At 33.8% G+C, this 15,387-nt stretch overlaps 1 protein-coding gene across 4 annotated transcripts in view; it reads right to left on the bottom strand.

The window, feature by feature from the left end:
• Nucleotides 1-9,201, bottom strand: part of LOC127737744 (TSC22 domain family protein 1-like) — an 81,618-nt gene extending 72,417 nt beyond the window's left edge. For 2 of the 4 annotated variants that reach the window (XM_052248625.1, XM_052248626.1), the window contains exons 1-2: nucleotides 7,735-9,201; nucleotides 1,743-1,790 (exon numbers count right to left, since the gene is read on the bottom strand). In XM_052248625.1, the coding sequence (XP_052104585.1) occupies nucleotides 1,743-1,790; nucleotides 7,735-8,957 (1,271 nt within the window). In that variant the 5' untranslated portion in view covers nucleotides 8,958-9,201. The remainder of the gene's footprint in view (nucleotides 1-1,742; nucleotides 1,791-7,734) is intronic. The other 2 variants (XM_052248627.1, XM_052248628.1) reach the window with 1 other exon arrangement.
• Nucleotides 9,202-15,387: the final 6,186 nt, after the last annotated feature.

The raw sequence follows: 15,387 nt of genomic DNA, 5'->3' as shown, positions 1-15,387 counted from the left end.
AGTTTACAACAAAAAATGAGAGAAGCATCTTTCATTTTTTTGGTTTAACAATACATAAGCTAAGAACGGCTGTGATCTATCTGATAAGTGCTATAAGAAGTTAACTTTTAGAAACTTTCTGAAAAATCTATCACTTCATCAAGTTTAGTATACAATAAGAAGTATAGAAGCAGGCATACATATACATATACCACTTTATAAATTGATACAGGAATAGAAGAATCCAGGTCATGGCAGATGAAATGATTCAACATGATTATATTTCATATTAATTCCATGCTAAAACTTATTGAGCACTGCAGCTACCTGTATAAATTTCCTTAATATATATACATACAAAAAATCAACTGAAATTTTAAGGGGCCTGACAAAGACACTGATTATTTGCTGTTACAGATGCTGTAAAGAATTCTAGGGAATATTTCCAAACACAAATAAGTATTCAGTAAACAGGAATTTTGGAGAGCAATGGATATGAAAACACAGTATAGCATGCGTGTTCAGTGTTCACATAACAAGGTCATACCAAATTTCAAGGAGCTCTGATTGATTGATTCGTAGTTTCTGAGAAAAAATCTTACATTGCCATTATTTGTAAGAATATATATCAGTATCCCCTTATAAACAATAAGTTGAGCCCTGAATGTGGAAACACATCACACAGTATAGCATGCTCACATGAAGCACACAAAGTTTTCTCATTGGCAATCTTACCACATCACCTTGTTTTTATAACCATGAGCATACATGTCTAACAGTTTTCACAACTAATAATGGCAAAAAGATTAGTTACCATCAACATTTGATAAAACTGTTGATCTACAAATATTAACCCCCTATCAGGTACTGCTCACTGCATATAAATGGAAAACACTGATGGATGGACCTTTATCTCATATGTATACATGTAAATTGATTTATAAGGAAAACTTAAGTTGTACATGTACATTATCTAAAATTAGTCATTCAAAAAGTTTACCTACAAAACAAAATTGACTAAATTAGTACACTGCAGCACTATTAAATAAGGAAAAACTGGTGAATCTAATGAAAGGAAGGTCAAAATGAGTATTAATGCAAAAGGTGACAAAATAAAATGAAACTGATATGTCTCTCCAAAGCTTGTAGCTACATTTTTTACAGAAAAACTTCCTTTTGAAGCTTACCTTATACACTAAGTTTATTTTCACCATGACAACTTTAATAAGTTTATATGGTATGCATTATCAATTGGTCAAAATTATGAAACCAGACAAGCAGCAGTCTGCACCAAAATCTTTTCCAAATACTCGTTGAACTACTAGCCCGAAGACCAATATTACAACATTTTTCTTATGTGTCTAAACAAAGTTTTGTAAATACTTATATTTATTAGTTCGAATAAAATTTTACCAGTTTGTGGCATCCGACTAGTGGCTAACAGTGCAGACTGCATGATGCAAGTAGAAATTTATAGGTATTAATAAGTAATATTGGTGAATTATGTTTGGAATCTGTTATCAATAGATGGCAATAGTGGTATACAATTTCAATATATAACCCCTACATGACCGCAGTCATGCACACAGGGAAATCAGTGCCATAACTTTTTTTTATTAAACTTTATCAACACCTTTTTCATAAATAAAATTTGTATGGTAAATTTCAACTTAGTTCTAAGATTGCCATCTGTGCTGAAAAGGAAGTTTTTTTTTCATTATTAACAAGCCTGTGAGAAACTGTTGTTAGTAGTTTCTACATACCGTCCACCTGGTGTGAGAGGATTAATAGCACTGAAGTTTCTTTTAGACCTGAAATTATCTACTTGTATCAACATGATCAAGATAGTATCAATAGAGACAGTTTGTTTAATCACAAGTTGTATTGTGCAAACTTTTAACATAAGACATGGGTGTCATTGTTTTTATAAAATTCTGGTCGATTTATACTTTCCCCAACATACATGTACATGTACTGAACGGTTGATTACTTTTTTTATCATCAATGTGTGGTTCATTGTATCTTATTTCCTCATAATATTGGTAGAAATTCAATTATGACATCAAATGTTTAAGATTCCTCTGAATTGGCTTTTATGACAATACAAATAGTGCACTGCAATATATAGAATAAGCAAAAAACAATTTTACTGATGTCAGTTTTTTTACAAAGCCATCCCTCTCTTGTTGACTAATTCAACAGACTACCTGTTTTGATCCCCTAATGATTTTAACTATTCTTAAAAAAACCAACATCTGAGTATACTTTTAATGCTTCCTTTCTGATACAATAACTGTAATATCATGAATATTTGGACTATTAAGTCAATGGGGAGGATTGGTCGCAAGGTTGATTTATTGCCAAAATCGGGGAAAAACCTGCATTGGTGAGCAAATTCACATATCTCAAAGCCCCTTACATTTTGCTAGGAGACATCTATGATCTAGATTGCAATTACATCTACAAAATACTTAAAATGGAATTCACTGATGCCAAATATTCAAGTATCTGGACCTTGAACCAGAGAGGCTGACTATAAAATCAATATGGATCAGTCTCTCATTACATCTGTCTATACATGTACACATACATTGGATTCCAAACCCTTTTAACATTAGTAAGATTCTTGGTTATCAAATTATCATCAAAAATTTGAGGAGCCTATTTTTTAAATTCAATTCAATGTGTTGACTACAAAATATGATCATTCTTCTCTTGTTTTTAAAGTTTTATTTCAATCTGCAGACAAAACATAAAATTTTTGATTTATCAATAATATCATTTGAATCCCTCTTCTGTAGTCATATGCCAGGGGCTTTTTTATTTTAGTATCTGCAGGGGTTTTAAATTATTGGAAAAGATCCCTGGGCAGTTGAAGGAATTTTTTACATTATTTTCAATAAAATTGGGAAAACAATAAATAAACCAGATGTGAGTTTTAGTGTGTATAGTTCATTAGAAATTATCTTTTTTTGTGAAAAAAAAAAAGTATTTGCTACTGTGTGAACTCATTTTTGTGCACAATAACAGAAACATGTTTAAAAATATTTTATTTTAGTATCAAAATACCAGACTTCTTAAAGCACACATGTGATAAGGATTTACCGCCTTTTATTATACGTGACCCTATACCCAAGTTTGGTTCCAATCAAGAGTTTTCATCGATAAACCCATTACTACAGATTTCGGTCTTTTTTAGTTTCTGTGACCTTGACCTTGGAAAAGTAGACCTCATGATCAATGGGGATCTTCCTCTCATTATACATGTATGTGACCAAACTTGTATCTATGTCTGGTTTCATTTCCAACAGATTCTCATGTTATCATCAGTCAAACAAAAATGACTGACGGGCAAGTAAAAACCTACACATTTATACCCCCCCCCCCCCCCATTTCTTCTCTCAGCACTAATTTATGTCAGTTATAGTATCCTTGACATCTGTCGGACATGTTGACCTCAATTCCATAGGGATCTTACTTTAATTATATGTGACAATATCTCCAAGTTTGATTCAAAACCTACATGTACATGTAAGAAAGGTTTCTCAGTTATCATCCAGAAAATAAAATTGACTAATGGACGGGTCAAAAAGTATTATACCCCAGTTTCTTTATAACCTTGCAGTGGATACATTCAGATATTTCAGTTTATTACATTTTTTTGGCAAATGACTTACGCAAAATATTCAAAATTCAAAAAAAAAGCTTTATCAACTCTTAACATTTGTGATGAATTCATTCAAATATCTATAATCATATACATGCGGGATAAAATAATTAAAAAGGATGGGTGAGTTACATTGTGGTGTTTCTTTCACATTTGAATGAACTTCTACAACACTATGAATAAAGCCTTAAAAGGAGATGTGGGGGTAGAAAACATAATTTCTTCTAGTGGAAAAATATTTCCACAGTAAACCTCTACTTTTGTGAATATTTATTTTGTGTAAAATTTGATGAACAACTTGACTAATTTACATGTATGATGCCTACATCCCTACTGCCAAAAGTATTTTAGTAGTAAAATATTATCTTCATTGAAACAAACATGTGTATACCGAACTACATTTCTGCAACTGAGAAAAGGTACTAAGCAAATGCAACATCATTATCAAGAATAGGAAAATAAATAGCAGGACAAGAAATTGGACCTGATTATCATAAATTTTGGTATGAAGGTTACAGTGAGAAATTCCATTGTCAAGATCTAAAAAAGGACATTGGTCACTATTAATGTGCTAGTGCTAGTCCATTTACATTTTTGTAGGTTAGGCATATCTTGTTAAGTTCTCGGTCAATCATACATGTACAATGTACCAGTGCTACATATAAAATTGTTACCACTGATACACTAATAGCATGCACTAACAAGTTCTTATTTCGTTTAATAGCAGTGTCACTGTTGAAGCAAAAAAAAAAGCCAAAAAAAGAAAATAGCATGTAATCAGTAACAACACATTAAAATATGAACAGAATTTGTTGAACAGTTCTTAGGTTATTGCACAGAGATAAAATAAAGTGTTAATTATTTTCTAATCAACCAAGGTCCATAACCCCTTAACGGTAAAAGTGAAAATCGCCAAAATCAATCTTTTCCTCCATTTTGTTATCAGTAACAACAAATTAAATTTGTAAAGCATGTGTTGGACTGTAGTAGTACTAGTGTACATGTACTTAAGTTATTGCATGGAAATTGAAAAAAAGGAAACTGCCATTTTCCAATCAATCAAGGACCATACCTCCTAATGTTGTCATCATTAACTACATTTCAAAATTTGGAAAGCATTGGTTGAATGGTTAATAAGTAAGGCACAAAAACAGCTGGAACCGCAAGCCTGAAAGCCCACCCACTGTACAACCCCCAAATCAATAACCAGATATTTTGGTCGGAAAATCCAGTTAAAAATAATATTTCTGAGCTTCATGATACTTCGTATTTCAACACCTGTACATGTAATTTAAATAAAGTGAATTTTATCTCAAAAACGCTTCCTGAATCTCCCACTAAAATGGCACTATGAAAGATTAATGTATTATAAAATAGATGAAATTGTCTGTTAAAATATATAACATAGTGATACATGTACATTGTATATATAATTGTGAATTACATAAGACCTATGTCTAGAGGCCGGGTCTTACTTTGCCATGGTGCTAAAATTATCGAAATTATTAGAAATCTTCATCCCCATTCAGGGAAAAAATAATCTGATATCAACAACAGCCAATTCAAAATTCAATTCCTGTTAAGGTACATGTATAAGAACATTATGTTTGCCATGCATTTCAATATCCTTGTGTAATGCTGTTCTTATGCTTATGTTTCTACATTCACATTGATCCGGTCACCACTTGAAACGAAAACAGTAAAAAAAATGGGGAATGTGTCCATGGGACACAGATGATGCCCCTGCTATAATGTTATAAAAGGATATAACTCAAGAACTGTAAAAGTGATGCTACCCAAATTTGTACTTGATCTTTGTTTTGTGGTAATAAGCATTGTGTATAAGTTTCATAACATTTGGTTGAAGCAAACTAAAGTTAAAGAACGGAAACGAAAAATTCAGCAATTTTTCCATTTATAAAGGGGCATAACAATAGAACGGTAAAAGTGACGCCACCAAAATTCAAACTTGATCTGTGTTTTGTGGTAATAAGCATTGTGTATAAGTTTCATAACATTTGGTTGAGGCAAACTAAAGTTAGAGAACGGAAACGAAAAATTCAGCAATTTTTCCATTTATAAAGGGGCATAACTCTAGAACGGCCAAAGTGACGCCACCAAAATTCAAACTTGATCTGTGTTTTGTGGTTATAAGCATTGTGTATAAGTTTCATAACATTTGGTTGAAGCAAACTAAAGTTAAAGAACGGAAACGAAAAATTCAGCAATTTTTCCATTTATAAAGGGGCATAACAATAGAACGGTAAAAGTGATGCCACCAAAATTCAAACTTGATCTGTGTTTTGTGGTAATAAGCATTGTGTATAAGTTTCATAACATTTGGTTGAGGCAAACTAAAGTTAGAGAACGGAAACCAATTTTGGGACGTACATGCGGACGTACAGACGGACAAGGGTAAAACTTAATGCCCCCTCCGCTAAGGCGGGGGCATAAAAATCCTAATGGTTCACTTACACAACCAGCAGTTCGTATGGTCCCTTCAAATTTTTTGATAATTTGCAGATCACAATAAAAAAAAAAAAAGAGGATGTGTCCATGGGTCACAGATGAAACCCCCTCTTGCATACAATATGATAAAGGCATAGCTCAAGAACAGTAAAAGTGACGTCACCCATATTAAACTTGATCTGAGTGTTGTGGTAATAAGCATTGTGTATAAGTTTCATAACATTTGGTTAGGTAAGGCAAACTTAAGTTAGAGAACGGAGACGAAAAATTCAGCAATATTTCCATTTGTAATGGGGCATAACTCTCGAATGGTAAAAGTGATGCCACCCAAATTCAAACTTGATCTGTGTAATGTGGTAATAAGCATTGTGTATAAGTTTCATATCATTTGGTTGAGAACTGAAACTAATTTTGGGATGTACATGTACATACAGATGGACAAGGGTAACACTTAATGCCCCCTCCGCTGCGTAAAACAAATATTACATATACATGTATATACAAGGTTATAAGAGCTACCATTCCCCAGCTAATACTAAAATAAAGCGTCTTTACGACAGATTACATAAACATTATATTAGGACTATTTTCACAAATGATCTCAAGAGTTCTAATGACAGTGATGAGTGATGTTAAAAATTAATACAGAAGTAAAAAATGTGGAGTTTTGTAGAAGGGTTGGATAACCAGAACCAAAAAAATTAAAAGTATCTTTTGACAAAAGGCAGCGGGATAACGTCTTTGACCAGAAGACGGTGAGAAGCTTTCAAAATTCACAGAAAACCGAGTGACCATGATTCTGTGTTGTTGTTCAACAGAACAACAAATGTTAGATGTTCATTTTCTACATTGATCTGGTCACCACACGAAACGAAAACAGTAAAAAAAATCCTAATGGTTCACTTACACAACCAGTGTGAAACACTTCGACACATTGCCATTCATCTGTAGAATTTTGAGGGACATAGACTACATGTATGACTACTTGTTTTATGACAATCTGACAGAACAGACATGTACAGAACAAGAGTAGCTTCCGAGTAGGACATTGAGGAAGAGATGACCTAGAATAAAATGGCTGTAATAAGCAAAATATATTTATACAATCTTATGCTATTCTACTCCTTATTTTTAGAAAAAATGAAATCAGAAGAAATAAATTAGAATGAAATTGGGTCAGTTCACACAAAACAGGTTGGAGAAAGTTCTTCAAAAAATTAATAAGATTTGACAATGAGAATTTACAAACTAACTTGATTGGCCATATACAGTCCTCGGCTGAAAAAGTTTAGTGTTAAATGTACAGCCGAGATTTCATGATATTTTTCAAAATTCTAAACCTTTTCCATAAAAAAAACAGCTTTTTTTTTCATTTATCATGATTATTGCTACTCATGATCAGAATGCAGGATTTTGTATCTAATTTTTCTAAATTTTCTTGGAGGGAGCATGCCCCTAACCCCCTGTAGCAAGGTCCACATGGCTATCTCCCTGTGTCTGGGCTACCAGTAATGAAAAAGGATTAGTCCTGATATTTTCTAACAATCCCAAGGACTACTTACTCATGTATTTAATTTCTAAACCTGATTACATGTATGTACATGTATATATTTATATACCTGTCTTCTTCCTGTGGACTTGGAATCATTCCAACAACTTCAGCGACAGACTGTGGCGTCAGAATTGCCCCTTGCTGTACCTCAATATTCATGGAATTCTGTGGCATTTTATGAGCACCGCTGGTCTTTGATGAATCAGAATTAAGTTCTGCATTGTCTACATTTTGTATCACATTATCACTACCAACATATTGTTCCTTATTGTACTGTAAACTTTTATCTACATTTGACCCAGCTATATTCTGTATTGTACTAGGTATCTGACCAGTATAAATGAAAGTTGTATCACCTGTTTGCATAGTAGTTTGACCAGGGGTATGAGAACTGTTCACATTTGGGAGAGCTTGAGAATGTCCTGTTCCATTCTGAAAATTGGTTGAAACTGGATGTGTGTATACCTGTTGAGCAACATTACTCGGTATATTAGAGTTAGGAGTTTGTACTATTTGTAGTTGACTATTAGGTTGAGTCTGACGAATTGTTGAAGAATTATCAATGTGAAAATTTTCCCTGTTTTCACCTTGAATCACAGTCACAGATTTGGCAGGATTTTTAGATGGGTCTTCTACTGAACTTACATTATGTGTGGTACCAGAAGTATTTGATACCCCAACATTTGAGTCAACAATATTAATTTTAGTGTCACTTTTGTCTGGAGCTGGAATATCTAAAGTATCTTGACATCTCCATCGTCCACGTTTAAATGGTTCTCTTGTTTCTATCTTAACTACTTTAAATCTGGTTGGATGTGGACCTTGCTGCTCTGTCTTTTCCTTTTCTTTCACATTTATTTCTTTTACATTGCTACTGCTATTCATTTGTTCAGTTTTAATGTTAACTTCTTTATTACTAATGCCAGAGTTTATAGCATGATCAGAAGTTTCCTCCTCCATGGGTGATGCAGGCTCACCGCCATCAGTATGTTTTGAAATATCTAAAATTTCTGAACTGGCATCTTCAGTATGACTTTCTACAGTTTCATCTAAATCATCCATTGAATCATGTTCAATGTCATGATCAGCATCATTTGACAAGTCTGCTGACCCATGATAACTTTTAGTAACACTTGTTATTTTGAATGTACTTTTCTTTTTATAATTGCCATCATTGGTAGATTTACCTTGAAGTTTCATGTCTGTATCTTCTCTAGAATCAGACCCATGAATAGGAATAGATTGGTTGTCAGTTACTGCCATCTTGTCGGAGTTAGCTGCCATATTCATCCCTTCAACAACAGATAACTTTGCTTTTTAACGCCCATGTGAAGCTTGCCTGTGAGAGACAATACGCTAAATATTGATCTCCCATCTTTTGTTGATAAGTTTAATTCATAATTTTGAGGACATGGCTCTATAGAACTCGTATTCGTTATAAAACAAGTTCAGCTTACATGAGATTTACTGTACAGGACTGACGGCGGACATTACAGCTACGAATGATGGGAAGTGACGTCAGGAAATCAGTCTGACCTACCACTTGACCGACTTTTTTACAGTGCTAAGGTCATTCGTATTTCCAAACCTTGGTTTTTATGAACAAAAAATTCATCTTTTATATTTCGTGTTTAATGTGAATTCATTAAACACCACAACAACTCTGCCACAAATCTTTCGTATGAATGATAAAACAGGGGAGAAATTCAAGTATTAGCTATTTAAAAAAGCTTGTCTGACTTCAACAAAAGTTCAACCTGTGCTCAATGTTGGACATAAACTATTGACAATATACTATTCTCATGCTCAATTCAAAGATTTAAGCTTGTATTTAAACAAATGGATTGGACAGATTCAGCCTATTTAAATGAACCCAATACATGTGCCAAATTGCGGCAGGGAACGGTAAATTCTCCCTCAACTCAGATAATTTGAAGTAAGAAGGACATACGATCAGAGAAATATTTTCCTTATTTTTTTAACGTGAACAAACACCACTTTTAAATCTTTACAGTTACGCAACGGCAGTACTTTTATATCGAAATTTCCCGTGAAAATAAATAGACTGGTGATCTCGAAAACTAAGTTATGGAAAACTGAATAGGTAGATTTCGGCACAGACATATCATACACATATTATTAATCGAATATTATAAGGGATTTGTAATTCGTTAAATCTTTATCACATGTACATTTGTATTTACTCAGTTTGCACGCCAATACTGTAAAATTGAGAATGGAAATGGGGAATGTGTCAAAGAGACAACAACCCGACCATAGAGCAGACAACAGCCGAAGGCCACCAATGGGTCTTCAATGCATCGAGAAACTCCCACACCCGGAGGCGTCCTTCAGCTGGCCCCTAAACAAATATGTATACTAGTTCAGTGATAATGGACGTCATACTAAACTCCAAATTATACACAAGAAACTAAAATTAAAAATGATACAAGACTAACAAAGGCCAGAGGCTTCTGACTTGGGACAGGAGCAAAAATGCGGCGAGGTTAAACATGTTTTTTGAGATCTCAACCCTTCCCCTATACCTCAGCCAATGTAGAAAAAACAAACGTACAACAGTACGCACAGTAAAACTCAGTTTAAGAGAAGTCCGAGTCCGATGTTAGAATAGGAAACAAAAGAAAATAAACAAAATGACAATAATACATAAATAACAAGAGACTACTAGCAGTTACTGACATGCCAGCTCCAGACCTCAATTAAACTGATTGAAAGATTATGTCTTCATCATATGAATATCAGGCACAATCCCTCCTGTTAGGGGTTTAGTATTATACCATCATAAAATATATGAGAAGAACATAACCCGTGTCATGCCAACAACTGGTTTGAGAATAAATATGTTTAATTCCGATGCAAAGACCCTATAAGTGAATCAATATTAAAGCCAAAATATGCAATCTTTAATGACCTGACAACAGTATGACTATCGTAACTATATCCCTTCTTAATAAGTCTGTTTAAAGGTTTTGTTAGCTTTTGAGGTGAATACTGACATTTTTGTGCTTTGTAAAGAATATTACCATAAAAGATTGGATGTGAAATACCCGAACGTATAAGATGTCTGCATGTTGAGTTATATTTACGAATGATGTCCTTATACCGATGATAAAATTTAGTAAATGTTTTGACTAGTTTATGATATCGAAAACCCTGGTGTAATAATTTTTCAGTAATACATAAATTTCTCTCGCTAAAATCTAATACGTTGTTACATACACGAGCGAATCGTACAAGTTGGGATATATAAACACCATAAGATGGTGACAAGGGAACGTCACCATCTAAAAATGGATAATTAACGATAGGAAATGAAAAATCATCTCTTTTATCATAAATTTTTGTATTAAGCTTCCCGTTAATGATATATATATCAAGATCGAGGAAAGGACAGTGGTCATTGTTAGTATTAGCTTTATTTAAAGTACGTTCAACAGGATAAATTTCTTTAGTATACATACTGAAGTCGTCATTATTGAGAGCCAATATATCATCCAAATATCTAAAAGTATTGTTAATTTTTTGTATCAGATGTTGTTTCGATGGGTCTTTGCTGATTTTAGTCATAAATTGTAACTCATAACAATACAAAAACAGGTCCGCAATAAGTGGTGCACAGTTAGTCCCCATTGGAATTCCGATAACTTGACGATATACGTAATCTGCAAAGCGAACAAAAATGTTATCAAGTAAAAATTCAAGGGCAGATATAGTATCAAAGCATGTCCAATTGACATAGCTCTTTTGTTTGTTGCTACTAAAAAATGACCTAAAAGAGTTTGAACATATGTATTCGCATTCCGACTTTTTAAATGCCCATTTAATTAGGTGTGTGAATTTTTTCTTAATGAGAATATGAGGCAAAGTGGTATATAGGGTAGAAAAATCAAAACTTTGAACAGATTCAAAATCACCAATATATGCATGCAATTTATTAAGTACTTCCAACAAGTTTTTGACACTTCCACTATCTTCAAAGGCCTCATTTAAACAATTTATTATCAGGTTTTTGATTGTACCAAGTGTACTAGTAAGTAGAATAGACAATTTAGTAGTGGAACAATGACTTGAAGACGAAATAAATCTATATTTGTAAGGTGATTTGTGTAGCTTCGGAAGCCAGTACATAGTTGGGACTACTGTAGTATTTTTAGCTTTTCGTAGGTCAAAAACAGCATATACTGCATAGGGCATACAGCATGTTACTAAAAATACATTCTATAAATCACCAATTTTACATTGACATGCAATAGTTGTTGATTAATAATATAACAATTGTAGCCTTTGGTTGAGGTCAAAACGATGTTGGGTCCTAATGCTCTTCAACTTTATACTTGTTTGGCTTTCTAACTATTTTGATCTGAGCGTCACTGATGAGTCTTATGTAGACGAAACGCGCGTCTGGCGTATGAAATTATAAGCCTGGTACCTTTGATAACTAATTATATCGACATAGAGAAGCATATCGACCTCGGACTTCGTCCTCAGTCAATATGCTTCTCTTAGGTCGATATAACCTCGTATCGACCTCATACAAAGGCTATAGTTATATAATATATTCTTCTTTTTCCATATAAGAGTTGGGTTCCTAAATGAAACGTTTAAACTCTGCGGAACTACGCACGGTGACATTACTAATCTAGTCCCCTTAGGGTACATACAGTAATTACAATAACAAGAATCTATGTAAAACGTGATGATTTCACCTTTCAAATAGTAAAGTTTCCATTTCTCAGCAGTAACATGCCCTCTGCCCAATCGTATGGCGTTTACATATCTCATTTATATACGTTATGATCGTGAATGGTCACACTATACGGGCTTTATTAACAGGGCTGTGATCCTCACACACGAACTGCGCCAACAAAGTTATGAGGAAGAACGGCTGAAATCGACACCACATACTAGTAAATTGTACGGTCACAATAACGACATGTTATGGCGGTGTCAGATATTTAGATGCCAGTGGAGCCGTCTCGTGTCTGTATGATTACCGATTTGTTCCTTTTCCGATTGTGGCGTTTTAATGCGATTCCCTCGGTTTCTGTTTGTTACTTTGATATGTCTCTTCCTGGTCGATTTGCGAGATTTGAACATCAGTTAACTACTGTCGCTTTAATATACCGCTTACATTCCTGATTTTTATTATAATTTAATTAGGGGTTCAATCACATGAAATTCTTATAAAAAGGGGGGTTTCAACCATATGTCCCCATACAAAAGCATAAGTTGTCAAACACATGGGGGGGGGGGGGGGGGGTTCCAACCCCCGGAACACCACCCTGGATCCGCAACTCCGGGACATGGTATAGGTGCACAACTTTAATACTGTGAAGTTTCAATTATCTGGGTTGAAATTTAAGGCAACATTTGATTATGCCTAGTAAAAATAAGAGTACCCTTATTTTGTAAATTTTGCTGGAAAAAGAATCAGTTTCCAAGTCTGGGGAAAATGGGAACGAATTCATCAAAAGATCCATAATAGTAGAAGTACAACTTCAATCTGTGAGCAATCTGATTGTAAATATTCAAGGATCTGGGTTGAAAACTGTCATTAGTACCATCTTTTGCAAATTTTGCTGAAAAATGATTTAAGTTCCCAATAATACAAAATCAAAGAACTGACGTACTGTTTACTCGGGTAATCCCAATGTCTGATGGTTGGTGAAAAATAATCAAGATTTCAATATCCACGTAGATTGATATAAGTAACTGACAGTTGTTAACTGACGTCCAGTGTCAAGCGAAATTTTAGACAATAACATATTCAACAGTAACTGTTAGTCAATTTGGGAGGTTTTGTCGGCACAGTTGATGGAAAGGGATAATTGAAAAAAGAGAAGGGTGCAAGGCAATTTCCTAACCTTAGATAAATAAAGAAACTTCATTTTAAAGTCTACATTATTAATAAAAGGAGATGTGGGGTTACCTTCAACGAGACAGTAGCCCAAACACTTTGGGTAATAGTCAACGAGACAGTAGCCCAAGCGCTTTGGGTAATAGTCATTGGGTCAGCAACCTAACACAATAACTTCATTATTCCGTCTTTTTTTTTGTCTGTCTTAATCAATTAAGTTTTTTGCATGTCAGAAATAACTATTCACCAATGCTTAAACATCTAAACATCGCCTGAGAACTGAATTATACGACATGTAATACTCGGAGACGATTAAAAGCTTTACATAGTGTAGACATCTGCCTACTGTTGAAGACTGTATGTCTGTTTTTTTGGGTGTGAATGTCTGTTTTGTGTGTGTGTGTGTGTGTGTGTGTGTGTGTGTGTGTGTGTGTTTGGACTGCTGTCTCATTGATAGAAAACCTACATCGCCTTTCATTTATAGAAAAAGGTTTATTTACATCAATTAATGTGGAATATAAGATATATCCACCAATGTTCAAATAAAGTGGTTGTAAGCAATTAATACCACTCTTATTTCTGTGATTTGTGTCTATTGTTATTAAGAGTTTTTGTGCCTCGTATCGCTCTTTTGAGTTAAGCCAATCGCAGCTGATTTTTACAGTTTGTTCTTATGTTGTGCTGTTACACAACAAATCGCCTTCAACAACGAGAAAAACCGATACTGTATAGTCGGCTATATAAGGCCCCGATACGAAAAATGTGAAACAATTCAAACGATAAAAAACTAATTGGCTAATTTATAACAAAACAATTTACGAAAAAAAAAATTGACAGACATTAACATATGACAACCACTTAACTACAGGCTCCTGACTTGGGACAGATACATAAAAGAATGTTACGAGTTCAAAATATTTGTGAGCGCTCAACCCTCCCCTGACCTGGGACAGTGGTGTAACAGCACAACATAAGAACAAACTGTAAAAATCAGCTGCAATTGGCTTAACTCAAAAGAGCGATACGAGGCACAAAAACTCTTAATAACAATAGACACAAATCACAGAAATAAGAGTAATGGCAGTTACTGAAAGCTAGTTCAAAGCCAATTGCAACTAATAAACACATCTATTCGAAAAGAAATTGAAGAAATTGACCATTATTCTTTACTGACAAAAAAACGAAAAAAATGTAACTCTAGGAAGCATGAACTGCTGAGAAAAGAGTACAATAATAAACAATTCTACAGAGGTCTCAGAATAATTGAAAATGTTATCCAACTGTAGTTGAGACCATAAGGGAAGATCCCTCAAATTACCAAAGTATTAAACAGATAAAGAAGAACATTGAGAGTAATTTGACTTTTGCATTTTCGTGCTGAAACTACTTCTGATAAAGGAGAAAATATATGAATGAAATTAACATTAAAAAGACCGTAGGTGCCGAAGGCATTTCTGCGATATTTGTGAAGCATTGTAGAAGAAGTTATTGCACACAGATATATTTATCAGTTGAAAAAAGTGTTTTCCAAATATTATGAAAGAAGCACAGGTTATCCCTCCTTTAAAAAAAAGATTGATCTCTTATAAAACCCAAATATAGACCTGTTCAGGGGCATCTTCCAATTTTTTTTAAGGTTTTTGAATTACAATCGTCAATTTAAAAAAATATAATTTAATGTATATATAATGTACATTTCGAGGTGGACATTAATATCAGAAAACACTATACTCAGATTACTAGAAGACTGGCATGAACCCTTGATAAAAATCATTGCTGTTGTACTTATGGATCTTATTTAAAGCATTTGAATGTATGTTTCTCGATATGTTATTAGATCAA

Source organism: Mytilus californianus, unplaced genomic scaffold, assembly GCF_021869535.1.
Source record: "Mytilus californianus isolate M0D057914Y unplaced genomic scaffold, xbMytCali1.0.p SCAF_4, whole genome shotgun sequence".
NCBI classification, from domain to species: domain Eukaryota; kingdom Metazoa; phylum Mollusca; class Bivalvia; order Mytilida; family Mytilidae; genus Mytilus; species Mytilus californianus.
The sequence above is the reverse complement of the archived record's forward strand: the minus strand, read 5'-3'. Positions and strand labels throughout refer to the sequence as shown.